The 27,676-nt window shown below is 31.9% G+C and overlaps 1 protein-coding gene across 3 annotated transcripts in view; it reads left to right on the top strand.

The window, feature by feature from the left end:
* RPTOR (regulatory associated protein of MTOR complex 1) overlaps nt 1–27,676 on the top strand; it is a 551,396-nt gene that overhangs the window by 253,222 nt on the left and 270,498 nt on the right. For all 3 annotated transcript variants that reach the window (XM_051995401.1, XM_051995400.1, XM_051995399.1), the window contains exon 7: nt 20,352–20,411. In XM_051995401.1, coding sequence (XP_051851361.1) covers nt 20,352–20,411 — 60 coding nt within the window. The remainder of the gene's footprint in view (nt 1–20,351; nt 20,412–27,676) is intronic.

The raw sequence follows: 27,676 nt of genomic DNA, 5'->3' as shown, positions 1-27,676 counted from the left end.
TGTTTCATTTTTCAAACTCTCCTGCAAAGCTCTCATTTCTTTTCCCCATTTTTGTTGTAACTCTCTTTTAAAATTCTTTTAGAACTCTTTCAAGAGAGCTTTTTGAGCTTGAGACCAGTTCATATTCCCTTTTGAGGTTTCACCTAGAGGCATTTTGTCTTTGGTGTTCTCTTTTGGGCTTGTGGTCTAGTATTCCCTGTCTCCATAATAGCTCTCTATGGTGAGAACTCTTTGCTTTTTTACTTATATATAAAGGTTGAGTTCTGCTCCTAGGCTTCCTCTTCAGGACAACAGGGCCTCTAGCTGACTGCCCTAGGGTCGATAATGCAGCAGATTTTCCCACTAGGACATATTTTCTAGTAAATTATGTTGAGAATAATGTCTTCCATTATAATTGCAATTACAATTACTAGTTTGTTTAAAATGTTGAAATCTGAAAATAAGGCTTATGTCATTGATATATCGTATTTCTACAGTCAGGACTTGTTTTCCCTCAAAATTAACTAAGCTACCAATATCACCAACATAGAGGTGGGAAAGCTGTGCCTAACTGAATCAGTTCTATAAATTTAAATGTAATTTCTTATTCCATGACAAAACAGATTTCTTTTTTTTAATTGTTAGTTGTATAGAATCTGTTTCTTTCCAAGTCAAACTTCCTTTCTCTCCAAATATCAGAAAGGTCTGTTCTGAATCAGTCCCAGCTTATAAAAGAAATCTTTAAAAATCTACTTTGTCTTTAAAGAGAGTATTCCAGCACCAAGAGTATCTAGAAATTCACAGGATGATGTCTAAAATGCAGTTTGGAAGCATTCAGAAAAAATGTCTCCTTAGTAACTAAAGTAAGTATGTTTCTTGGTGCATGAAATCAAACCTTCCATTTAGTGCAGAATAGAGCAGGAAGTATCTTAAATGAGTAAAACATGACTTCACTTTTTGAAATTAATTGAAAATTTCATGTGAATTGGCTTATCTTCTCTACTACAAAAAATTCCATGAAATTTGTTGGTTTCATAAATTGTCTTCTGGTTAATTTTTTTTTTATCACATTTTACAGAAGGGAAGTTTTATTTACAATATCCACAATTAATTTACTTGTTCTGACCTGATGTGGCAGTAGTTATACACTCAAAATCTTGTTTTCTTCATTAAGATTTTTTTCTTTTAAGTTCTCTTGATTTTCTTAACAAAATTCCACCAGTTGTTTAAGTCAGCAGTGTTAAAAATTATAATTATACTCATCTAATTCTACTAAATTGATGGGTACCTTGCAAACAGTTCATAAGCATCTATTGCTTCCATAATTTAGCAATTTATGTCATTGATTAATATATTTTACCTCATAGAAAATTAAGTCTATGATCTTCTAAAGTTGGTTAAAATTATGTTGTTGTTGAGTTATTTTCAACTATATCTGACTCTTTATGATCCCATTTGGGGTTTTCTTGGCAGAGATACTGAAGTGGTTTGCCATTTCCTTCTCCAGCTCATTTTTTACATAAGAGAAAACTGAGGCAAACAGATTGCCTAGAGTCACACAAACAATGTCAGAGGCCAAATTTGAACCCAGGAAGATGATTCTTCCTGACTCCAGGCACAGCATTTTATGCACTGCATCACCTAAATGTCTCTAGAAGTATAAATATGCTGAAAATAGTAGCAAAATAGTAAAGTGAAGTGCTGTGGAAAAAAAGAAATTATAGTAGGTTAAATTCTTTAAGAAAGATACCTTGTAGTGTGATTATAGACATTAAATATGAAAAGGCTTCATAGGATAAATTATGATAGACAAAATAGGAAGGCTAAGTAGTCTATTACTACAAGTCTTTAAATGACAAATCGGTTTCTAAACCTAGAAGGCAGATTAGCAGATTGGACACAAAAAAAATTTCATTGAGATAGTAACTCCCCCCCTAAAAAAAAAATTGTGCCATAACATATTAAGAAACAATAAAAAATGTCCACATTTCATTCAAATGGAGCAATTTGATCTTTAGAATAGTTTGTAACCCAATTACAGGACACCTTGGAGTAATTTTTATCTTTTTTTTTTTTCTATTAACGCCAAAAAAAAGTGTTAAATTAATACAGTTCATCATTAATGAATTTTCTTTACAGATTAGGAAATGATATAGTAAATGAATAGGTTACTTAAAGTGATAATATTCACAAATTTGAAGATTCTGCTTTTAGGACATATCCCAGGAATTTCTAGTTAAGTTCTATTTAAATTTTTTTTTTTTTATGATAAACGATTTTATTAGTATGTTTTGTTTTTCAGTTGCTTGAATTTTCTCAGGTATTTCTAACTTTATTCCTTCCTAGAGAATCATCGTTATAATAATGCTATTCTCATCTAATTTCTATTCCTTCTGTCCTTACAATAATATTTATTTATTTCACTTTTAGCTCTCTCCTTTACAGTTTTTTAAAACCCAAAATGTATAAGAAGTCCCCTTTACTTCATGTCATATTTTAGAGTGTTCAGATGGTTGGACTGTGATCTAAGGAGGGATGGAGATGAGCATATCTTCATTAGATCAGGTTTCTAGTCCTTGATATTTGGATTGTAAAGAGTTTAAAGTCATTTTTTGTAGTTTACTTGCAGTTGCACCCCGCTTGATTAATATAGTTTAAATATTCAGATATCCTTTTGAATAGCAAGTCTTATCTTTTGCTGCCTATGGTTTTAACTGAATGAAAGGATTCTGTTTCAGTTAACTAGGGAAAATATCTCAAGTTTATAATTTGTTGGGCATTTTTAAAAGGAAATTATTGAAATCCCTTCTTTGGGTGCTTTTAAAAATAAATTACATATTTGAAGTCATTCAAGTACACATTATGCATTGGCATGAGTGCATTTAAATTGACAATTGACATATGCATTTAAAATGGAATTAAATATAGAATTTTTTTCTGGAAGGGAAATTTGGTATCTGAATGTGTCTTGGTTGGATAATCTATCGCTACTGCATCTCAGAATCTAATAATGTTGCTAAAGAAACTCAGTTTCTGAGATCATTATTGATCACAAAATGGATACTTTTGATCATATTAATTTAAAAAGTTTTTGTACAAACAAAATGCAGACAAGATTAGAAGGGAAGCAATAAACTGGGAAAACATTTTTACATTCACATGTTCTGATAAAGGCCTCATTTCTAAAATATAGAGAGAATTGACTCAAATTTATAAGAATTCAAGCCATTCTCCAACTGATGAATGGTCAACGGATATGAACAGACAATTTTCAGATGAAGAAATTGAAACTTTCTAGTCATATTAAAATGTTCTCTAAATCACTATTGATCAGTGAAATGCAAATTAAGACAACTCTGAGATACTACTATATACCTCTCAGATTGGCTAAGATGACAGGAAAAGATGAAGATGAATTTGGAGGAGATGTGAGAAAACTGGGACACTGATACATTGTTGGTGGAATTGTGAACAGATCCAACCATTCTGGAGAGTAATTTGGAACTATGCCCAAAAAGTTCTCAAACTCTGAATATCCTTTAACCCAGCAGTGTTTCTACTGGGCTTATATCCCAAATAGATCTTAAAGGAGAAAAAGGGACCTACATGTGCAGAAATGTTTGTGGCAGTTCTTTTTGTGATGGCAAGAAACTAGAACTGATTATCAGTTAGAGAATGGCTGAATAAGTTATGGCATATGAATGTTAAGAAACAACCAGCAGGATGATTCCAGAGAGGCCTGGAGAAACTTACATGAACTGATACTAAATGAAATGAGCAGAACCAGGAGATTATTGTACACAGCAACAACAAGATTATATGATGATCAATTCTGATGGATGTGGCTCTCTTCAACAATGAGATGATTCAGACCAGTTCCAGTTGTTTAGTGAAGAAGAGAGAGGACTGTGAGAATTGAGTTTGGTTCACAACATAACATTTTCCCTCTTTTGGGGTTTTTTGCTTGCATTTTATTTTGTTCCTTTGGTTTGATTTGATTTTTCTTATGAGGCAAGATAATTGTAAAAATATGTATGCATATAATAGATTTAATGTATATTTCTACCATATTTAACATATATTGGACTACTTGCCATTTAAGGGAGGGGGTGGGGGAAGAGTGGGAAAAATTGGAACACAAGATTTTGTAAGGGCTAATGATGAATAATTGTCCATACATATGTTTTGAAAAATAAAAAGGTCTAATAAAGAAAAAAAAAAGAAAAGGGAGCAAAAATAAATAAATGATTCCCCCCCCCCCCCCCACCAAAACAAAATCAAACTCTCAGGTTTTTTTTTTTTAAATTAATTTATTTTTAATATACATTGCTTTATAAATCATGTGTGGAGAACCAAGTCTTTCATTGCACATTTTTGCTGTTATTGTGTATAATATATTCCTGGTTCTGCTTGTTTTGCTCGTGTCAGTTTGTGTAAATCTTCCCAGGCCTTTCTAAAATCAGCTTGCTCATCATTTTTTTTAATAAAAAAATAATATTCCATTATCTTCATATACCACAGCTTAATCAGCCATTCTCCAATTCCCCATCCACTCCTTTTCCAATTATTTGCTACCACAAAAAGAGCTGCTATAAACATTTTTGCACATGTGGGTCCTTTTCCTTCTTTTATGATTTCCTTGAGATGCAGAATCAGTAATGGCACTGCTGGATCAAAGCGTATTCACAGTTTTATAGCCCTTTGGACATAATTCCAAATTGCTCTCCAGAATAGTTAGATCATTTCACAACTTCACCAACAATGCATTAATGTCTCAGTTTTCTCACATTCCCTTCAACATTTGCCATTATCTTTTCTGTCATCTTAGATTTGCATTTAGGGCTTTAGAGCATTTTTTTCATATAAAAATAGATGTCTTTAATGTTGTCATTGTCATCTGAAAATTGTGTATTTGTATCCTTTGACCATTTATCAATTGGGAAATACTTTGTATTTCTATAAATTTGACAGTTCTTTGAGAACTCTATCAGAAACACTGGATGTAAAGATTTTTCCTGAGATGTGTACTTGCCTTTTAATCTTGTTTCTGTTGGTTTTGTTTGTGCAAAAATTTTTTAATTTAATGTAACTAAAGTTGTCCATTTTGCCTTTCATAATGTTCTCTAGTTCTTTTTTGATCATAAATTCTTCCCTTCTCCAACAATCTATCTATTAAACTATCCCTTGTTCTCCTAATGTATTTATGCTATCATTCTTTATATCAAAATCATGTATCCATTTTGACCTTATTTTAGTTTGGGTGTGAGATATAGGTCTGTACTGAGTTTCTGACATATTATTTTCCAATTTTCCCAACAATTTTTGTCAAATAGTGATTTCTTATTGCAGAAGCTGGAGTTTGGGGGGTTATCAAATACTAGGTTACTATAGACCTTAATTGTTGTGCTGTGTGTTTAATCTATTCCACTGATTCATCATTCTATTTCTTCCCTTTTTTATTATTAAAACTGTTTATTTTTAAAAACATATACATGGATAATTTTTAGCATTCACCCTTGCAAAACCCTGTGCTCCAAATTTTTTTTTCTTTCCCTTCCCCCCATCTCCTCCCTAAAATGGCAAGCAATTATGTTAGCCACATGCAATTTTTCTATACACATTTCCACAATTATCATAGTGTACAAGAAAAATTAGATCAAAAAAGAAAAAAAAATGAGAAAGAAAACAAAATGCAAGCAAATAATAGTAAAAACGGTGAAAATACTATGTTGTGATCCATACTCAGTCCCCATAGTCCTCTCTCTGGGTGTTGATGGCTCTTTCCATCACAAGATCATTGGAACTGGCCTGAATTATTTGTTGTTGAAAAGAACCATGTCCATCAGAATTAATCACTTTTTAATCTTGCTGTTTGTCATATATAACGACTTCCTGATTCTGCTCATTTCACTTAGCATCAGTTCACATAGGTCTCTCTAGGCTTCTCCGAAATCATCCTGCTGATCATTTCTTACAGAACAGTAATATTCTATAATATTCATATGCTATAACTTATTCAGCCATTCTCTAACTGATGGGTGTTCACTCAATTTCCAGTTTCTTGACACTACAAAAAGTGCTAATACAAATATTTTTGCACATTCCACCATCTATTTCTTAGCCAGTACCAAATGGTTATGATGACTGTTGCTTTGTAATAGTTTTAGGTTTGGTACTGCTAAACCACCATACTTTGTATTTTTCCCCCCTTGATTTCCTTGATATTCTCGACCTTTTGTTCTTCCAGAAGAATTTTGTTAATATTTTTTCTAGTTATATAAAATATTTTTTTGGCAGTTTTATTTCTATGGCACTAAACTAGTAGACCAATTTAGGCAGAATTGTCATTTTTATTATATTAGCTCAGGCTATCTATGTGCAAATGATATTTTTTCAGTTGTTTAAATCTGACTTTATTTGTGTGTGAGAAATGTTTTGCCATCATGTTTATATAGTTCTTGGATTTGTCTTGGCAGGTAAACTCCCCAGGTATTTTATTTTGTTTATAGTTATTTTAAATGGAATTTCTCTGTCTTTTGCTGATAGGCTTTGTCAGTAATATATAGTTTAATACGTTGTAAATTGTTTTCAATAGATTTTTGGATGATGTTTTAGGATTCTCTAAGTATATCATCATATCATCTGCAAAAAGTGATAGTTTTATTTCCTCATTACCTATTCTAATTCTTTTAATTTGTTTTTCTTATTGCTCAAGTTAAAATTTCTAGTACAATGTTGAATAATAGCAGTGATAATGGGCATCCTTGTTCCACCTCTGATCATATTGGGAATGCTTCTAGCTTCCCTTCATTACAAATAATGCTTGTTGTTGGTTTTAGATAGATATTGCTTATTATTTTAAGGAAATCTCCCTTTATCCCCATGCTGTCTCATGTTTTTCATGGGAATTGGTGCTACATTTTGTCCATAGCTTTTTCTGCATTTATTGAGATTATCATATGTTTTCTGTTGGTTTTATTATTGATATGGTCAATTATAGTAGTAGTTTTCCTGATATTAAATGAGAACTGCATTCCTAGTACAAATTCCACTTGGTCATAGTATATTATCCTGCTGATAAGTTGCTGTAATCTCTTTGCTAATATTTTATTTACAATTTTTGATCAATATTCATTAGGGAGATTGGCCTATAATTTTCTCTCTCTGTTTTGACTCTTCCTGGTTTAGTTATCAGAAGCATATTTGTGTCATAAAAGAAATTTGGCAGGATTCTTTTGCCTATTTTCCAAAATAGTTTACATAGTTTTGGAATTAATTGTTTTTTAAATGTTTACTAGAATTCATTTATGAGTTCATCTGGCCCTGGAGATTTTTTCTTAGGGAGTTCATTAATGACTTGTTCAATTCCTTTTTTTCTAAAATGGGACTATTTAAGTATTTACATTTAATTAATTAATTAATTAAATTTAAGTATTTATTTCCTCTTCTATTAATCTGGGAAATTTATATTTTTGTAAATATTCTTCCATTTCAGTTAGATTGTGAGGTTTGCTGCCATACAGTTGGGCAAAATAGTTCCTAATTATTACTTTAATTTTTTTTTCATTGTTGGGAAGTTCACCCTTTTCATTTTTGACGCCAGTGATTTTTTTCTTTAATTTTTCTAATTAAATTAACCAAAGATTTGTCTTTGTTGTTGTTGTTTTTTCATAAAAGCAACTCTTAGTTTTATTTATTAGCTCAATACTTTTCTTAGTTAAAATTTTATTAATCTCTCTTTTGAGTTTCAGAATTTGTAATTTGGTATTTAATTTGGGGTTTTTAAAATTTGTTCTTTTCTAGCTTTTTTAGTTGCACGCCCAATTCATTGATCTCCTCTTTCTCTTTTTTATTCATATACCTATTTAGAGATATACACTTTCCCCTAAAAACTGCCTTGGCTGTATCTCATAGGTTTTGGTATGTTGTCTCATTATTTTTATTTTCTTGGATGAAATTATGGATTGTTTCTATGATTTGTTATTTGGTCCACTTAATTTTTAGAAGTAGATTAATTAATTTCCATTTAGTTTTTAGTCTATCTTTTCTGTCCCTTTATTGAATTTAATTTTTTTTTTGCATTGTGGTCTGAAAAGGAAGCATTTATGATTTCTGCCTTTCTGCATTTGATTGTGAGATTTTTATGCCCTAATACATTATTAATTATTGTGTAGGAATAGGTATATGCCAAGGAAAAGGTGTATTTTTCTCTGTCCCTGTTCAGTTTTCTCCAGAGGTTTATCATATCTAGATTTTCTAGGATTCTGTTAACTTCCTTAGTTTCTTGTTTATTTTGTGGTTAGATTTGTCAGATTTTGAAATGGAATGGTTGATGTTCCCCACTAGTATAATTTTACTTTCTATTTCTTCCTGTACCTAGCTTAAAATCTTCTCCGGGAATTTTGGTTGCTCTACCATTTGATGTGTACACATTTCGTAGCTTTACTACTTCATTGTTCATGGTACCCTTTATCAAAATGTACTGTCTTTCCTTGTCTCCTTTGATAAGACTTATTTTTACTTTTGCTTTATCTGAAATCAGAATTGCTACCCCTGCTTTTATACTTAAATTGAAGCATAACAAATTTTGTTCCAGCTTTTGACCTTTACTTTGTATGTGTTTCTCTGCATCACATGTCTTTCTTGTAAACAATATATTGTAGAATTCTTTTTTTTATCCACTTTTCTATTTGCTTCTGTTTTATGTGAGAATTCATTCCATTCATATTCACAGTTATGATTACTAGCTCTGTATTTCCCTCCTTCCTATTTTCTCCTTTGTATATACTTTTGTTTTCTTTCCATCCTATCCTTAATAGTTTTTTTAACCCAATCCCACCCACTACCTTATGTTCTATCACCCTTTCTCCCTTTCTCTTACCGTTTTTCTCTAGTAATTCTACCCTCTCTTCTAGTCCGACTCTCTTTTTCCTTCTCCTTTCTCCTCCTACTTCTTTATAAGGTTAGATAAATTTCTATACCGAGCTGAATGCTTCAGTTTATTCCCTCTAAGAGCCAAAACTGATGAGATCAAGCTTCAGACAATCCTTATCCCCCTCTCTTCTTTTTCTGGTTATAATGGGTCTTTTGTGCCTCTTCTTGTGATCTGATTGTCCCATTATACCTCTTCTTTCCTCTTTTTTACAGTACAGATCTTTTTTCTCCTCTTAATGTCTTTTTCTTTGATATATCACATCAGAGTTCATTCACAGTCACACCCTATCTATGTGATGTCCCACTCTTGTCTGCCCCAGTGACAGATACAGTTCTCAAGAATTATAAATATTATTTTCCCAACTAGGGATGTAAACAGATTAACCTTTAAATAACAAATATTTTCTCCATTTACCTTTCTATGCTTCTCTTGAGTCCTGTGTTTGTAGACTAAATTTTCTGATTAGTTCTGGTTTTTCAGTAGAAATGATTGAAAGTCTCTTCCTTATTGAAGATCCATCACCTCCCCTGAAAGATGATGCTGAGTCTCACTGAGTAGTTAATTCTTGGTTGTAACCCCAAGTCCTTTTGGAATGTGGTATTCTAAACCCTCTGATCCTTCAATATAGAAGCTGCCATGTCTGGGGTAATTCTGACTGCCGCTCCTTGATATTTGAATCATTTTTGTCTGTCAGCTTGCAATATTTTTTCCTTGAGATTGTAGTTCTAGAGTAGTATCAACAATATTCCTTGGGGTTTTCCTTGTAGGATTACTTTCTGAAACAATGATAGCTTCTTTCAATGAGTTTTCTCCCTCTGTTTGTAGAATATTATCTAGGCCCTTTTTTTTTTGGTCATGGACTTCAGGTAGGTTAATAATTTTAAAATTATCTCTTTTGGATCTATTTTCCAAATTGGCTGTTTTTCCAGTGAGTTATTTCAGAGTTTCTTCCATTGTTTTTCATTCTTTTTAGTTTGTTTGACTGATTATATGTCTTATAGAGTCATTAGTCATTATGATATATATGTCTTATAGAGTCATTAGCTTCCATTTGTCCCATTCTAGTTTTTAATGTGTGATTTTCTTTAGTTAGCTTTCGTAGCTCCTTTTCCATTTGGTTAATCCTACTTTTGAAGGTTTTGTTTTTTTTTTTCAGTGGATTTTTTTTTTTTCATTTGTCCAATTGTATTTTTTTCCTGTTCATTTATTAAGAACTTATTCAGTACAGAACATTTATTAAGTACTAAACATTTATTAACAACTTATTGAGTACAGAATGCTATTGTTGTTGTTGGAGATGGGACACCATTTAGATATTAACCAGTCAATAAATATTTATTAAGCACCTTCTATGTGACAAGTACTGTGATAAATGCTGGTGTTCCAAGAAAGGTTTACACAGTCTCTGACTTCTGGGCCTTCTTAATCTAATAGGGAAGAACAGCAACAACAAAGTAACTAAATACAAATAAGTTACAGCTATAGATATAGCTGGATATAGACATAGATACATATTTAAATATAGATAGATATATCTTGGTGCTTTCTCTCCAAGATCATATCCATTTTGTCCTATGTGTATATATACATACACACACACATATAAATAAAACATTTTGTGCCTCATTTACCTTATTTTTAAAAACAGGGTTTTGATTAGATGACTTGTAAAGCCTTTGAATATGTCTGTAGTACTGTTTACTCTAGTTACTCTAGTCTTATGGATAAGAAGTATTTCCTACCTCACAAGGCTGTTTTGGAGAGAATTCTTAGTAAATTTAATCCAATATATAAGATAAAGTGGAAGTGATCTATTACACATGCATACACATATAGGTATCAATTATATATTATACCTATATACACACATATACATATATATATGTGTGTGTGTGTGTGTGTGTACTTTCTGAGATCATCTTGTATATATGTTTGTGAGTGTACACACACGATAAATTGGAGATGATCGCTCTCTTTATATATAGCATATACTTATGCCTACATATATGTATAGATATATAGATATATAATCTCTCTATATATGTATCTACATAATAAAATGTACATGATCTCACAGAGAAAGCACCAAGATTAAGAGAAAACTAGGAAAGGTTTCTTGCAGAAGTGGAACTTTAGCTGAAATTTGAAGGAAGACAGAGAATTGGGAAACAGATGAGAGGAGAGAGGATTCTAGGCTTTTGAATGAGCCTTTTTTTTTTTTTTTTTTTTTTTTTTTTTTTTTTTTTTTTTTTTTTTTTTTTTTTGAGCTCTTTCAAGAAGCCTCTTTGGGCTTGAGACCAATTGATCTCCCTCTTTGTGGATATTCTGTCCCAGGTTGGTGTTTTGATCTTCCTTGTCACCGTAGTAGCTTTCTATGGTCAAGTTTATTTTCTGTTTCTTGCTCATTTTCTGTCTTTTTTTTTTTTTTTTTTTTGGCATTTCTTCTATTTTTTACTTATATGGTTGAGTCTGCTCCTGCGTTACAGGGGGCACTGTCCCAAGCTTCCTATACAGTTCTGACCTTGGCTTTGAGCACAGCGCCCCCTTGTGTTGGCAGAGGATAGCTTTGCCTGCTCTATGCAGGTAATAGCCTGGTTTCGCAGAGTATGCCTTCCGAGCTGGAACTGGAAGCTGCCCCCCTGCTGTGCTCCACTGCTGAGCCAGGACTGAGGGTCTCAGTTGCTGATTTACTATGATGAAGACCCTCTCACTGGCTTTCCCAGAGTCTGTCTGATCTGGGATGAACATCCTTTTCACCCAGTGAGACTGAGCTTGCTTGAAGTCTTATTTTGAAGTGGTCATTTTTATTGTAACTGTTAAGGAAGTCAATGCTGCTTAAATTTTTTTTTTTTTAATAATAGCTTTTTATTCTTTCAAATATATTCAAAAATAATTTTCAACATTCACCTTTGTAAAACCTTGTGTTCCAAATTTTTCTTCCTCCCTTCTCTCCTCCTCCTTCCCCTAGATATCAAGTGATACAATATAGGTTAAACATGGGCAGTTCTTCTAAACATAAGAAATTCGTTTTAAAATTTGGTTTCTGGTGTCTTTGCCTACATGACAGAAATATTAAACAATTATTTAAAATTTGTTATCCATTAGTTATTAGAAGGCTGGTCTTAAGAGTCAGTAAGACCAAAATTCATTTCCCATCTTAGACATTTCCTAATGGTGTTACTTTGGCATGTCTTTTAACTCATCTGAATTTCATTTTTCTCCTCTCTAATGAAAGGGTTTCACTCATCTTTTCTACTTAGGTCTCAAAATCCCTATTCTGTTCACATGAAAGCCAATGTAGCTACTCTTTGAATCTAATTTGTGTATACTTAATTAATTAAATCAATACTACAACCTTGCTGATGGTCTAGGTGTGATGGATTTCATTTCTGTTAGTGTAAGAAAAAAGTTATCACAGGAATAAAATATTGATTTAAAGGAGAAAATAAACCACAAAATAAAAATGGAGGGTGTTACAAGCCTAACAATCATGGTTTTAAATGTGAATGCATTAACATAATGGAAGAGAAAACAAAAATAAATAATTTGTTATATAAAAGAAAGACATATGATACAAATGCTGAAACAAAATTTATTAGGTACCAGGTGATTTTTTTTTAAGCTGAAATTTCATTCATGTCAAAAGACAAAAAATATAAAATCATATTATTAGGAACATGAGTTAAACCAAACATTATATCCAGAATAAGCCTGAGTACCTTGTAGCTTGCATATACATCCTTTTCTTGCATCAGAAAAAAGTTCACTGAAAATCAGAACTCATTTCCTCAGGGAAGTTAACTGCCTACGGCATAAACTTTTTATGTGTAAAATTGATCTTTTAATGGTCTTCTATTCTGTTGAATCTGTATACCTCCTTGCTTATTGTAATGCTAAACAGTCATATTATGCACAAAATCATAAACATTATACCAATACTAATACTAAACTGACACTGCATCTAAAGTCATGTGAATTCAAATTCATATATGAGGAATAGCAAAATCCATTTGACTAATCCATAGTGAGTGTGTGTGTGTGTGTGTGTGTGTGTGTGTGTGTGTGTACATGTATTAAAATATGGTTTGGGGCCTGTGAAGAACTTTAAATACCAAAGGAAAGACTTTATATTTGATCTTAAAGTAACAGAGAGGCACTAACCTATTTGCATTTGGTGGTGAAATTGATATTTGAGGTTTGGGAAGATCAGTTTCACAGTTTTTAGAAGGACAGATTGTCAAGGACAGAAAATTGAGACAGAGAAACTTACTGAAGGGTAAGACAACAGACTGGAGATTATGTAATGAAAGCTTAAATGAGCCAGTTTGTTGACTGTGAGTGGAGAAAAAAGAGACAAGTGTCAAAGGGATCAAAATAAAAATATTGGTATCTAAGTAGAAATGTAGAGTGTGTGTGAGAAGTTGAAGATGATACCAAGATTGTCAAACTTGTTAATGTTGTCTATAGAAATAGAGGCCAAAAGTTGGTAGGTTTGGTATAAAACGTTTTAAGTTCATTTTTATAGACGTTTAATTGAGATAATGGGACAACTAGATCCAAATGTCCAATCCACTCTTGTTGCTATGTCAGTTGGTATCAAGACAAGTCAAAAAGGATTTTTAAGCACTTATTATGTACCAGACACTGTGATTTTTACTGGGAATAGAATTGAAGCATAAATAGAGTCTCTACCCTCTTGTATTAGGAGGGTAGAGTGGGATGGCAAACTTTGAAACAACCCCTCAAAAGAAGCTGAAATATGTGCAGTGAATTGAGAAATCAATGGAGGGGGGAAGGATGAGAGGACTGGTGGAAAATGATGATGGAGGCATCTTTCTGGGGTGAAGAAGGTTTCAGAGAATGATGGAAAAAGAAATATTGAGAGGAGAAAGAGTTTGAAATATATATCTTTGAGACATCATCTTAGAAATAATAATTAAGCATCTCAGCAGATCAGGTTCCCAAAAAGATATGACTCAGGACAGAGCTTTGAGAATAAAGAAGAAAAAATCAAACATATTTAATGAGTATTGATTAAATAAAATGATGTCAAAAGGACTATAGAGCAGTATGATCAAGTTGTATTATTGCCACAGTCAATGGTGGTTTACCCTTAGAAAAACAATTTTCCTTATTAGTAATATGAAAAAATATTTAAAACCATATGATTATTTCTGTAATAGTATTTCAGTCATCTGCATTTTTATGTAATCTACATAAGGTAATCACAATCCTCAGCCTGCTACTCTACTAGGTTCCATATTCATTCTCATTATTCTGGTATCTAAGGAAATCTAGAAATATATTTTAATATTTCCCTATTAATTCCCATAATTGTAATCTCCCATTAATCAGTCAGTCTTGGGTTTTCCTTTTTCCTTCAGTTATATGTATTGTTATTTATTTAATGAATTATAGAAATCTCTTTTCTCTTAAGCAGTTGCTTATATTTTTTAAGATGTTTCAAAAATCATAATCTTAACTCAAGTAAACATCAAACTTACTGGCTATGCCATTTGTTAACAGTATTACAAATATGCAACAAAAACCATTATAGATTGATCAGATATTGTTCATCTTTGCTTTCATCTATCCCTGCTTCTATTCAAGTATTCAATAAATATATATTTATTAGGCTCCTGTTTTGTGCTAAGAAATATACTCAATGAGGGGGGAACAAATACCAGAAAATGAAGCAAATCAGTCAAACTACAGAGTTGTTTTTATTATTTCTCTTACTATTAATTTTTGGAACATTTTTCACGCTGATTAATAATTTGAAGTTTTTCTTTTAAAAACTGTTTATGCATATCCTTTGACCATTTTTTAAATTGGCAATAGCTTTTGTTCTTATATTTGTTATCAAACTATTATCAGAGATGTGAGTCCTTTCTCCTCTTTTATGATCTCTTTGGGACAGAGGCCTAGTAATGGTACTGCTGGATTAAAGGGTATGCACAATTTTATAGCAGCTTGAGCAAATTTCCAATTACTTCCCAGAATGATTGGATCACTTCACCACTCACCTACAATGCATTAATGTTTCAGTTTTCCCACATCTCTTCCAGTATTTGTCATTACCTTTTTCCTGTCATCTTAGCCAATTTGATAGGTGTGAGATGGTACCTCAGAATTATTTTTATTTTTTTTCTCTTTTTATTCCTTTATTTATTTTTTTTTAATTCTAGCCTTTTATTTTCAAAGCATATGTATGGATAATTTTTCAACATTAATCCTTGCAAAACCTTGTGTTCCAAATTTTTCTCTCCCACTTCCCCCCATGTTCTCCCGTAGATAGTAAGTAATCCAATCTATGTAGACATATTTGAACAATTATCATGCTGCACAAGAAACATCAGATCAAAAAGGGGAAAAAATGAAAAAGAACACAAAATGCAAGCACACAGCAAAAAGAGTGAAAATTCTATGTTGTGAGCCATACTCAATTCCCACAGTCCTCTCTGAGTGTAGATGATTCTCTTCTTCACAATATCATTGGAACTGGCCTCAATCATCTCATTGTTGAAAAGAGCCATGTCCATTGAAATTGATTGTCATATAATCTCCTGGTTCTACTCATTTCACTTAATTCATGTAAGTCTCTCCAAGCCTCTGAAATCATCCTGCTGATCATTTCTTGTAGAACAATAATATTCCATAACAATCATATACCATAGCTTATTCAGCCATTCTCCAATTGATGGGCATCCACTCATTTTCCGGTTTCTTGCCATAAAGGGCTGCCACAAACATTTTTGCACATGTGGGACCCTTTCTCTTTGGGATTTCTTTGGGATATAAGCCCAATAGACACTGCTGGATCAAAGAGTATGCACATTTTTAAGCCCTTTGAACATAGTTCCAAATTGCTTTCCAGAATGGTTGGATCAGTTCACAACTCCACTTACAATGTATCAGTGTCCCAGTTTTCTCACATCCCTTCCAACATCGGTCATTATCTTTTCTTGTCATCTTAACCAATCTGAGAGGTATGTAGTGGTACCTCAGAGTTGTCTTAATTTGCATTTCTCTTAGAGTTATTTTTAATGTACCTTTCTCTAATCAGTAGTGATTTAGAGCGCTTTTTTTCAGATAGCTATAGATGGGTTTAATTTCTTCATCTAAAAATTATTTTTTCACATCTTTTGACCATTTATCAATTAGGAAATAATATATTTTTTAAAATTTGACTCGGTTTTCTATGTTTTAGAAATGAGACTATTATCAGAAACACTGTAAAAATTGCTTCCAGCTTGCTGCTTCCCTTCTATCTAGACTGCATTGATTTTATTTATGCAAAACATTTCTTGTTTAGTCATCAATTCCTCCCTTCTCCAAAGATCTGACAGGTGAACTATTCCTTGGTCTCCTAATTTGCTTATTGTATCACTCTTTATGTCTAAATCATGAATCCATTTTGACTTTATCTTAATAGAGGGTGTGAGATGTTGGTATGTACCTATTTTTTGCCATACTTTTTTCTAGTTTTTCCAGCAATTTTGTCAAATAATGAGTTATTATTCCAGAAGCTGAAGTCTTTGAGTTTATCAAACAGTAGATTACTATAGTAATTCACTATTTTATCTTGTGTACTTAACCTATTACACTACTCTACCACTCTATTTCTTAGCCAGTACCAAGTGGTTTTGATGTTTGGTGTTTTAAAATATAGTTTGAGATCCATTACTGCAAGGCCACCTTCTTTTGTATTTTTTTTCAGGTGAATTTTGTTATTTTTTTTTCTAGCTCTTTTTAGTATACATAAACAATTTTAGGTTTGTGTGTGTGTGTGTGTGTGTGTGTTTTTTTTTTCTTGTTTCATTGGTATGGCACTGAATAAGTAGATTAATTTAGGTAGAATTGCCATTTTTATTATATTAGCTCGGCCTACTCATGAGCAATTGACATTTTCTAATTTCTGACTTTGTGTGAAAAATGTTTTGTGATTGTGTTCATATAGTTTCCGGCTATGTCTTGGCAGGTAGACTTCCAAATATTTTATATTGTCTACAGTTATTTTAACTAGGATTTCTCTTTCTATCTCTTGGTGCTACTCTTTGTTTTTTAGGAATTCCAGTGATTTATGTGAGTTTGTTTTAAATCTTTCAAATTTTCCAACATTGTTAATTGTTTCAAAGTACTTTTTTAGTTGATTCTCTCGGTTTTTCTAAATATACCACCATATCATCTCCAAAGAGTAATAGTTTTGTTTCTTCATTGTGTACTCTAATTTCTTCAATATCTTTTACTTCTCTTATTGCTAAAGCTATTGTTTTTAGTACAAACCAATACTAGTGGTGATAATAAACATCCTTATTCCACCTCTCATCTTATTGGCAATGTTTTTAAGTTATACTCATTACATATAAAGCTTGCTGGTGGTTTTAGGCAGGGGCTACTTATCATTTTAAGGAAAATTCCGTTTATTCCTATGTCCTAGTGTTTTTTTTAGGATTGGATGCTGTCTTTTGTCAAATTCTTTTTCTGCTTCTATTCAGATAAATATATGATTTCTGTTTTGTTATTGATATGATTATGTGGATAGTTTTGTTTATATTGAATCAAATCTGGATTTCTGGTATAAATCCATGTCATCATTGATTTGATCATAATATGTTATCCTGGTGATAAATTGCTGTAATCTCTTTACTAATATTAAGATTTTTGTATCAATATTCATTAGGAAGTTGGTCTATAATTTTCTTTCTTATTTTTGGCTCTTCTTGGTTTAGGTAGTTGTACCATAGCTATGCCATAAAGGAATTTGATAAGACTTCTTACTTTCTTGTTTTTTCAAATAGTTTATAGAGTATTGGTATTAATTCTTTAAATGTTTGGTAGAATTTACTTGTAAATCCATCTGGCTTATGTAGAATTTTTCTTAAGAAAGTTCATTGATGGCTTGTTGAATTTCTTTTTCTAAAATGGAATTATTTACATATTTTATTTTTTCTTTTGTTAAACTGGGCAATTTATATTTCTGTAAATCTGCATTTAAATTAGATTGTCAGATTTATTGGTTTATAGTTGGACAAAGCATTCCCTAATTATTTTAATTTCCTCTTCATTGATAAATAAATTTGCCCTTTTCATTTTTTGATAAGGTGATGTTTGGTAATTCTTTCGTTTTTCTAATTAAATTAACTACAGGTTTAGTTATTTTGTTGTTTTTTATAAAATGAAAATCAACACTCAGTTTTATCTATTTATAAATAGTATTTATTTAAGATTTATGTAATGATATTATTTATTTATTTTAGTTCAATAGTTTGCTTTCAATTTTATTATTCTGCTTTGATTTTCAGAATTTCTAATTTGATTTTAATTGAGGTTTTCAATTTGCTTCTTTTTTAGCTTTTTTAATTGCATGTACAATTCATTGATCTTGTATCTTCTCTGTTGTGTTCTTGTAAGCATCTGGAAGATATAAAATTTCCCCTAAATACTGCTTTGGTTGTATCCCATAAGTTTTGGTATGTTGTTTCATTGTTATTCTCTTACGTGAAATGATTTATTGTTTTACCCACCCATTTTTTAAGATTAAATTTTTTTAGTAATCCATGTTTTCATGACTCCTTATTATACATAATTTTTATTTCATCATGATCTGAAAAGAGTGCATTTAATATTTCTGCCTTTCTGCTTTTGATTATGAGCTCAATTTTTGTGTAGGTGTCATGTACCATTGAGAAAAACGGTCTATTCCTTTTTATCCCCATTCAATTTTTGCCAGATATCTTTCATACCTAAGTTTTCTAAAATTCTATTCCCCTCCCCTTCTTTCTTATTTATTTTTTGGTTAGATTTATCTTGTTCTGAAAAAGGGAGATTGACATCCCCCATTAGTATAGTTTTGCTGTCTAGTTCTTCCTGCAAGTCACTTAACTACTCTTAAGAATTTGGATGCTATACCACTTGATGAATATATATTTAGCATTGATAATACTTCAAGATACATGGCACCCTTTAGCAATATGTAGTTTCCTTTCTTATCTCTTTTAATTAGATCTGTTTTTGCTTTTGCTTGGTTTGAGATCAGAATCATTACCTGTGCTTTTTTTTTTTTTTTTTTTTTAACTTCAGCTAAAGCACAATATAACCTGCTCCAGTCTTTCACTTTATTCTGTGTGATTTTCTCTGTTTCATATGTTTCTCATAAACAACATATTATAGAATTTTGGCTTTTTATATTTTGTTCTTAATGATATATTTTGGCACAGAATACTGTATACCTGTACTGTTCAGTCTCTCCTTCCCTCAATATTCACAGTGCTTTCTAGAGCCCCCAGGCTGCGGTGCCAAAATATACCATCTTGACCAGTTCTCTGGAGGATCTTGGGATCAGCCCGAGTTCTTGGTCTTAGTGGAGGAGTAAAGAAGATTGGAAACCCACAAGGCTGGTCAAAGATGGAGTCTGTTTATTTCAAGTTCTCTCTGCCCTTAAATACCTTAGTACAATTACATTGTTACAGCACACTGAGCATGTGCCACCTATAGAACCATCACATCACCACAGCATACTGCGCATATGTTAACTATAAGCACCCTGCTATTGATATGTGAATTCCTTTTACTGTAAGTATCTCTTGCTTCAAGTAAACACAGGTGGTCACACCCTCCTTGACTTCTCAGGAAGGGAGATGGGTACCAAAGGGAAATGGGTAGCCAAACCAGATATTGTCAGTCAGGTTCCCTCTGGGCTGAAGGGTCTTAAACCTTACTCAGAGCTCCCCCACTATCTGCAGCCCTCTAAATATACCTTTCTGTTTTACTTTCCTTGTAGAGAAATTTTATTTCTACATTTCTTTAGAAAACTCAGATTATCCACATTCTTTTAAACACACACACACACACACACACACACACACACACACATTTTAATGTCTTGGTGCTCCTTTTCAGGGACTCTAATATACATCATTACAAATTCCTTGTCCCGTCTCTTTATTGAAATACTTACCAGCCTGACACTTAACCAGTCAAAAGATTGATATGAACCCAAGAATAGCTACATAAAGAGAATTGTGTATGACTGTTTTAACAGTCTTTTTTATTTTTTTTTTTTTCAAGAGGAACAAAGATGGGTGATAATGGGAGACAGAAATGCAGAATTCTTATTTGACTGATGTTCTGGGAGGAGAAAGGGTACTTTATTCACACTTAGGCATTTTCAATGAAAGCCTAAATTATTTTTCCTATTTTAATTGACTCAGTGGCTGAGACAAGACTTGAAGTAGGTATATAATTGGTCTTTAATATATACTTGTTGTTTATATTAATTCAAGTTTTCCTAATTCCACTGATTATCATTTTTGCATCTGAATAGTTTATTGCAAATATCCCTAATTCTTCCCCCCCATCTTCTTCCCCAACATAGTACTGTTGCTTTCTTTAAACTTAATGTTCTGGTATTGTGGTTTTCTTTTCTTTTCTACAGGTTTTGCATGCAGAAGTGTGTCAGTCTGGTGCCTGGAGTCACACTGGATTTAATAGAGAAGTAAGCATGATTTTAATATGCTTGAATAACTTTGATTTTTAAGACAAGTGGGACATTATTTCTTATTGTTTAATATTTAATTTGCAGGAATTTTTTTCTGCTGATGTAGGATTGTTTCTCGTACATCTTCAGGGGGATTTGTGTTCTCCTGTTCTTTTTAGTGTTATTAAGGCCAGTTTTTGTGAAGTACTAACATTTATTGCCAGAACAATTTATGATGAAGAGAAGGGATTGGACCTGGGCCTTTGATTTCATTAATATGCAGAACTTTCAGATAGGGAAATTCTATTTACCAGTCCAAGTCAGTAGATTCTTTGCCTCTTTTATCCATAGCTGGAGCCCTCACAAATTCAATGAATTGCCCATGTCACACCGCTAGCCTGTGTCAGAGAAACTTAAATCACATTTTCCCATCTCTGAGGCCAGCTCTCCATGTACTCCACAATGTAACCTCTGAATCCTGTTTAGCATTTTTCAAACTAAAAATCAAGGCAGAAAAAACCACATTTCTCTATATTTTTTCTATACATCATCTGCCTCCTCTGACATGAAATAAGCATGGGTAAAAAGAAAAAGTAAAAGCAGGAAGCTATCTGCTAAAGTAATTAATAACACATGATTATAATCCAAGCAAGAGTGTAAGAGGTCCTGAATTATGATCATTGACTAAGGTAAGTAGAGAGAAAATCAATGTTAGGTGTTCTGGGGAGAGAATTTAAAATGAGCTGGGAAAAGAATCTAAGGTCATATGCCAAACTTATATAACTGTATGAATTAGAACATAGTGATTCCTTCAACAAAAATAATGGTGTTTGAAGATGACTATAAATATTTATACATATATTGTATTTAACGTATTTAACATGTATGGGACTATCTGCTGTCTAGGGGAGGGAGTGGAGGGAAGGAGGGGAAAAGTTGAAACAGAAGTTTTTGTAAGGGTCAATGTTGAAAAATTACCCATGCGTATGTTTTGTATATAAAAAACTATTGTATATAAAAAAATATTATATTTACAATCTAGTTGAACTGTGACTTGAGCCAAGTATAAAATAGGAAGATAAATAATTGGATTTTCTTTATAATTTTTGGTTTATTAAAATATAAAAATTTTTATTGATATATTTTGTTTATACTTCATGTAAATTACGTAATGTATATTTATACTTTTCCCATTTCAGAAATCCATTCCAAAAAATTAAGAATAGAAAAAGAAACAAAAAAGTTCCACAAAACTAGTAAATGTTAAAAAAGATGTCTGACATTATACATATTGTTATATGTTGATATTCCTCCTCTCCTTTACAAAAAAGTAGGAGAAATATATATTACTTTCAATGTCCCTAAGCTTCTTCCTGAAAAGTACCATCTTTTGAATTTCAGTATTCATCTAGGGATGCTATATAACTGCTAATCATGATTTTCAAATCATTAAAGTTTTAGATAAACCCTAAAAAAATATTGTGGTACATAGTGGTGATAAATATGTGACAATCTATTATTGGTTAAGAATCATGCATCAGAACTAGAATAAAGAATATTATCAGATACAGGAAAAGATAATGATGAATGTTGGAGGGAATGTTGGAAAACTGGGACACTAATACATTATTGGTGGGATTATAAACTGATCCAACCATTCTATAGAGTCATTTGGCACTATGCCCAAAGGGCTTTCAAACTGTGCATACTTTTTGATCAGCAGTGACACTAATGGGTTTATATATCCCAAGGAAATCATAAAGGAGGAAAAGGATTCACATATGCAGAAATGTTTGTAGCAATCCTTTTTGTAGTAGCAAGGAATTGGAGATTAAGTAAATGCCTATCAGTTAGTGAAAGATTGAATAAGTTCTAGTGTATTAATGTAATGGAATATTATTGTTCTCTAAGAAATGATGAGCAAGTTGATTTCAGAAAACCCTGAAAAGATATGAACTGGTGCTAAATGAAGTGAGTAAACCAATAGAAAGTTGTTCATAGCAACAATATAATTATGAAATGATCAAGTGTGATAGACGGTTCTTTTTAGTGGTTCATTGATCCAAGGCAATCCAAATAAACTTTGGATGGAAAACACCATCTACTTTCAGGAGAGAACTATGGAGACTGAATGTAAATTAATATGTTCACTTTTTTCTTTTTCTTCTGTTTTTTTTTTTTTTCTTTCATGGCTTTTCCTTTTTGCTCTGATTTTTCTCTCCCAACATGATTCATAAGGAAATGTGTTTAAAGAATGAATGTAAATGTATGAACAGAAAAAAAAAATAAAACAATAAAGAGTATCATCAAAGAAATTCAGCTATTAAAAAATAATAATAATGATGTTTGGAGTAAGAGGAGGTTGTGGGAATAAGATTATGGGTCCAAACTGAGACATGTTCTATTCAAGACACCTGTAGAAATCTAGTAGGTGATAGTTACCCAACAGTTGGCAATGTAGAAGTGGAATTTAGGACAGATATTATGACTCAGTCTGTTGATTTGAGAATTACTTGTGGAGTTACATTATTTGAAACAATGGTAAGAAACTGAAATCAGCAATGGTGATTGTATATATAGAGAAAAACATCATTTTATCATTGTGTCGTCATTTGAGCAAACAGCTGCCTTTGTAAAGTGTATATAATAGTAACACCTACCTCATGTAGGATCAAATATGAGAGCATTTATTAGAAGTGGCTCAGTGAATAGAGTTCTGGTCCTAGAGTCAAGTTCTTACCTTAATTGTTTTTGTGACTGAACAAGACACTTCATTTCACTTCTTAGTACTCAATTTCCTCATCTTTAAAATGGGGATAATAATAAATGCTACCTCAAAGAATTGTTGTGAAGATTAAACACAATATTTATAAAGTACTTAGCATAGTGCCTCATTGTAGGTGTTATATAAAAGTGCTCGTTCCCCACCCCCCAAATCTCTTAACAGAGAAGAATCAAGTTGAGTGCTGTAATCAGTCTGAATTTTAGAGTTTTTAAATGCAGAAAATCTAAAGTATTTTTCATCAATTCACTTTATATGAAAAATTTTAAAAAAAAAACTTTTATCAGGTGCTTATTATGGACTAGGATATAAAAGTAGAAAATTACAGCTTCACTTTCCTCAAAGAGCTTCAGCTTAATACTATATTTGCAGAGAAAGATGACTCAAGGTACAATAGTACAAGGCATGCCCCTCCTGATTTCTTCCCCATTCACTTTTTCCAAAAATAATTACTTAGGGTCAGAGATATTAAAGCAGAGATATTAAAGTTTAGAGAAATGAGCTCCAGAGGTAAAGTCCTGACTTGGATCACAAGGTTAGGAAGTAGCAGTGAATGTGAAACCAATTATTGAAGTCTAGATTCTGGGTAAGGGCAAAATATAATCTGATATGGAATACCACATGAGGGATGAGGTATTAGAGAAGGCTTTCTGCAGGAAATTTTATATATTGGGACCTTTAAGAAAAGGAATGATTTCAGTAGGATAGAAGAATGGTAATATAAGACCTGGTACAGATAGGAAATGGGCATGATAAGTTCATGGAATAGCTGAAAATTCAAATAGGCTTCCTGGTTCAAATTCTCTTCATTATCATTCAAGGCCCAAGTTAAAAGATTCCATTTCCATGAAACATTTTTTGATCCTTGTGTCTCCTAATCCAGTCAATTTAGATCTTTTCCCTTTTTAGCTTTTTATGAGTACCATGTTTTCCCTAATTTCACTGAATATTTGTCATTTTGTATTATACCATATATATGTTTATCATTACCATTCCCCTCTAATATATACTTAACAAATTGACTAGAATGAGAGTTTATATAACTAATTCTGATTTTATTATATTGAGGTCCTTTCTTCCCCAATTACATTTGTATCTTAGATCTTGCAACACAGCAAGAAGTTAATAATTTCCATTAGAGAGTTTTACTATTATATCAGTTTTACTTATTAAATATTTTCAGGCAAAAAAGAAAAATCTTCAGTATATAATTATTTATAAAATTTGTTTATAAATTGTTTATAAAAATGCTTGGTTTTGCCTATTTAAAAAAAAATACTATTCTAATAGTCCTCATATTTCATCACCTAACAAATAAGCACTTCCCCTGAAGTCCCAGTAAGAATATGTGGAACTGTTCTATATGTTCTCAAAGATTTTTTTTTGTTGTTTTGTAGTTAAAAACTTCAGAGTGAGAAAATAATGGGTTTTAAAAGGATCCTTCTTTTATTCAGTCCAAGCAATGCCACTTTCTTTTAGAATATAGTATCCAAGTCAGAGTAAGTAATTGAAAAAGATAATTCAGATTTCAGGGATTGCTGCCTTTTAGAAATGCTTGTTGTCAGAATTAATCTGGGAAGAGGATAGGTTCTGTACTTCTGACTCATAGCTAGAACTAATTTCTAGACAGTGGAATGAGAGGGAAGTTTATTTGGTGAGTTTTTTAAAAGATGATAAACATTTGAGAATGCATTATTTTAAATTAGAGTAGACCAGATAGTTGGTTACTGTAAGTACTCTAGTAAAACCAACTTCTATTTCTTTAGTTTACTAAGTTAGAATATATAATTGTCCAATGTTTCCAGATTTTTCATTTTTGCTTTATAATAGGGTTTTAGCTCTAATTTGGTATTCCTTTTATTCTTATTTTTTTTTTTCATGATTTCCCTTATGTTCTAAATGTTTTGTTCCTCCAAATGAATGTAGTATTTATAATGTATTCATCTGATAGTTTGATTGGTAGCACATCAAATCTATAAATTAGCTTTAGTAACATAGTCATTTTTGTTGTATGGCACAGCTCAGTCTTGAGCTTAGAATAGCTCTCCAACTATATAAGTGGTTTTTATTTCTTTCTTTTTTTTTTTTTATCATTAAAAGAACTTTGCAATTTTTATTTTTAAAGTCAGAAAATCCCTTTGTTCTTTCCAAGACGCAACCTCTCCAAGGTTTTCCTTATATATTAAATGGGTATGATAATAATTTTTTTTGTTTTTTTTTATTTTAATTTTATTTTATTTAATAATAACTTTGTATTGACAGAATCCATGCCAGGATAATTTTTTACAACATTATCCCTTGCACTCGCTTATGTTTTGTTTTTTCCCCTCTCTCCCTCCACCCCCCCCCCCAAGATGGCAAGCAGTCCTGTATATGTTAAATATGTTGCAGTATATCCTAGATACAATACATATTTGAAGAACCGAACAGTTCTCCTGTTGCACAGGGAGAATTGGATTCAGAAGGTAAAAATAACTCGGGAAGAAAATCAAAAATGCAAATAGTTCACATTCGTATTCCCAGTGTTCCTTCTTTGGGTGTAGCTGTTTCTGTCCATCATTTATCCATTGAAACTCAGTTAGGTCTCTTTGTCATAGAAATCCACTTCCATCAGAATACATCCTTATACAATATCATTGTCGAAGTGTATAATGATCTCCTGGTTCTGCTCATCTCACTTAGCATCAGTCCATGTAGGTCTCTCCAAGCCTCTCTGTAGGTTTTTATTTCTTTAAGGAATGTTTTATAGTCCACTCTATCTAAGTATTTAATATGCTTTGGTAGGATGATTCCCAAGTATTTTTTGCAGTTTTGTGATTATTTGAAATGCTACATGACAACTCTACCATATTACTTGACAAAAGTTGATTTAGATACTTGAATATTATTTTTGTTGTCTTTTTGTTCCCAGAGATTTAACTGCCAAATAAGAAGCTTTTTAAAAAATTTAATTTTCTTAAGTTGCCTACATTGTATCTCTCCCTATCTCTTCCCCAACCATCCATCCACCATCTTTAGCTGAAGTGCCCAACCTTTATGTCAAAAAAAATTTTTTTTTAAGTAGGAAGAGTGATGCTAAAATCTTAAATAAGATATTACAAAAAGACTACAGAAAATCATCTCCAGGATAATACACCATGATCAAGTAGGATTTATGCCAGGAATGCAGGGCTGGTTCAATATTAGGAAAACTATCAGTATAATTGGCCATATTAATAACCAGATTAACAAAAACCATATGATCATCTCAATAGATGCAGAAAAAGCATTTGATAAAAATTCAACATCCATTCCTATTAAAAACACTTGAGAGTATAGGAATAAATGGACTTTTCCTTAAAATAATCAGTAGCATCTATTTAAAACCATCAGTAAGCATCATATGTAATGGGGATAAATTGCAACCATTCCCAATAAGATCAGGAGTGAAACAAGGTTGCCCACTATCACCATTATTATTCAATATTGTGTTAGAAATGCTAGCTTTGGCAATAAGAGTTGAGAAAGAGATTAAAGGAATTAGAGTAGGGAATGAAGAAACCAAATTATCACTCTTTGCTGATGATATGATGGTATACTTAGAGAACACCAGAGATTCTACTAAAAAGCTATTAGAAATAATCCACACATTGAGCAAAGTTGCAGGATACAAAATAAACCCACATAAGTCATCAGCATTCTTATATATCACTAACAAAATCCAACAGTCAGAGTTACAAAGAGAAATTTCATTTAAAGTAACTACCGATAGCATAAAATATTTAGGAATCTGTCTGCCAAGGGAAAATCAGAAACTTCATGAGCAAAACTACAAAACACTTTCCACACAAATTAAGTCTGATCTAACCAATTGGAAAAATATTAAATGCTCTTGGATAGGATGAGCAAATATAATAAAGATAACGATACTACCTAATCTATTTATTTAGCGCTATACCGATCAGACTCTCAAAAACTATTTTAATGACCTAGAAAAAATAACAACAAAGTTCATATGGAAAAACAAAAGGTCAAGAATTTCAAGGGAATTAATGAAAAAAAAAATCAAATGAAGGTGGCCTAGCTGTACCAGATCTAAAATTATATTATAAAGCAGCAGTTACCAAAACCATTTGGTATTGGCTAAGAAATAGACTAGTTGATCAGTGGAATAGGTTAGGTTCAAAGGACAAAACAGTCAATAACTTTAATACTCTAGTGTTTGACAAGCCCAAAGACCCTAGCTTTTGGGATAGGAACTCACTGTTTGACAAAAATTGCTGGGAAAATTGTTAACGAGTATGGCAGAAACTAAGCAGTGACCCACACTAAACACCATACACCAAAATAAGGTCAAAATGGATTCATGACCTAGGCATAAAGAATGAGATTATAAATAAATTAGAGGAACACAGGATAGTTTACCTCTTAGGCCTGCAGAAGAGGAAGGAATTTATGACCAAAGAAGAACTAGAGATCATTATTGATCACAAAATAGAAAAAATTGATTATATCAAATTGA

The sequence above is a fragment of the Antechinus flavipes genome, chromosome 4, assembly GCF_016432865.1.
Source record: "Antechinus flavipes isolate AdamAnt ecotype Samford, QLD, Australia chromosome 4, AdamAnt_v2, whole genome shotgun sequence".
Lineage (NCBI taxonomy): Eukaryota > Metazoa > Chordata > Mammalia > Dasyuromorphia > Dasyuridae > Antechinus > Antechinus flavipes.
This window is presented reverse-complemented; position numbering and strand designations above follow the sequence as displayed.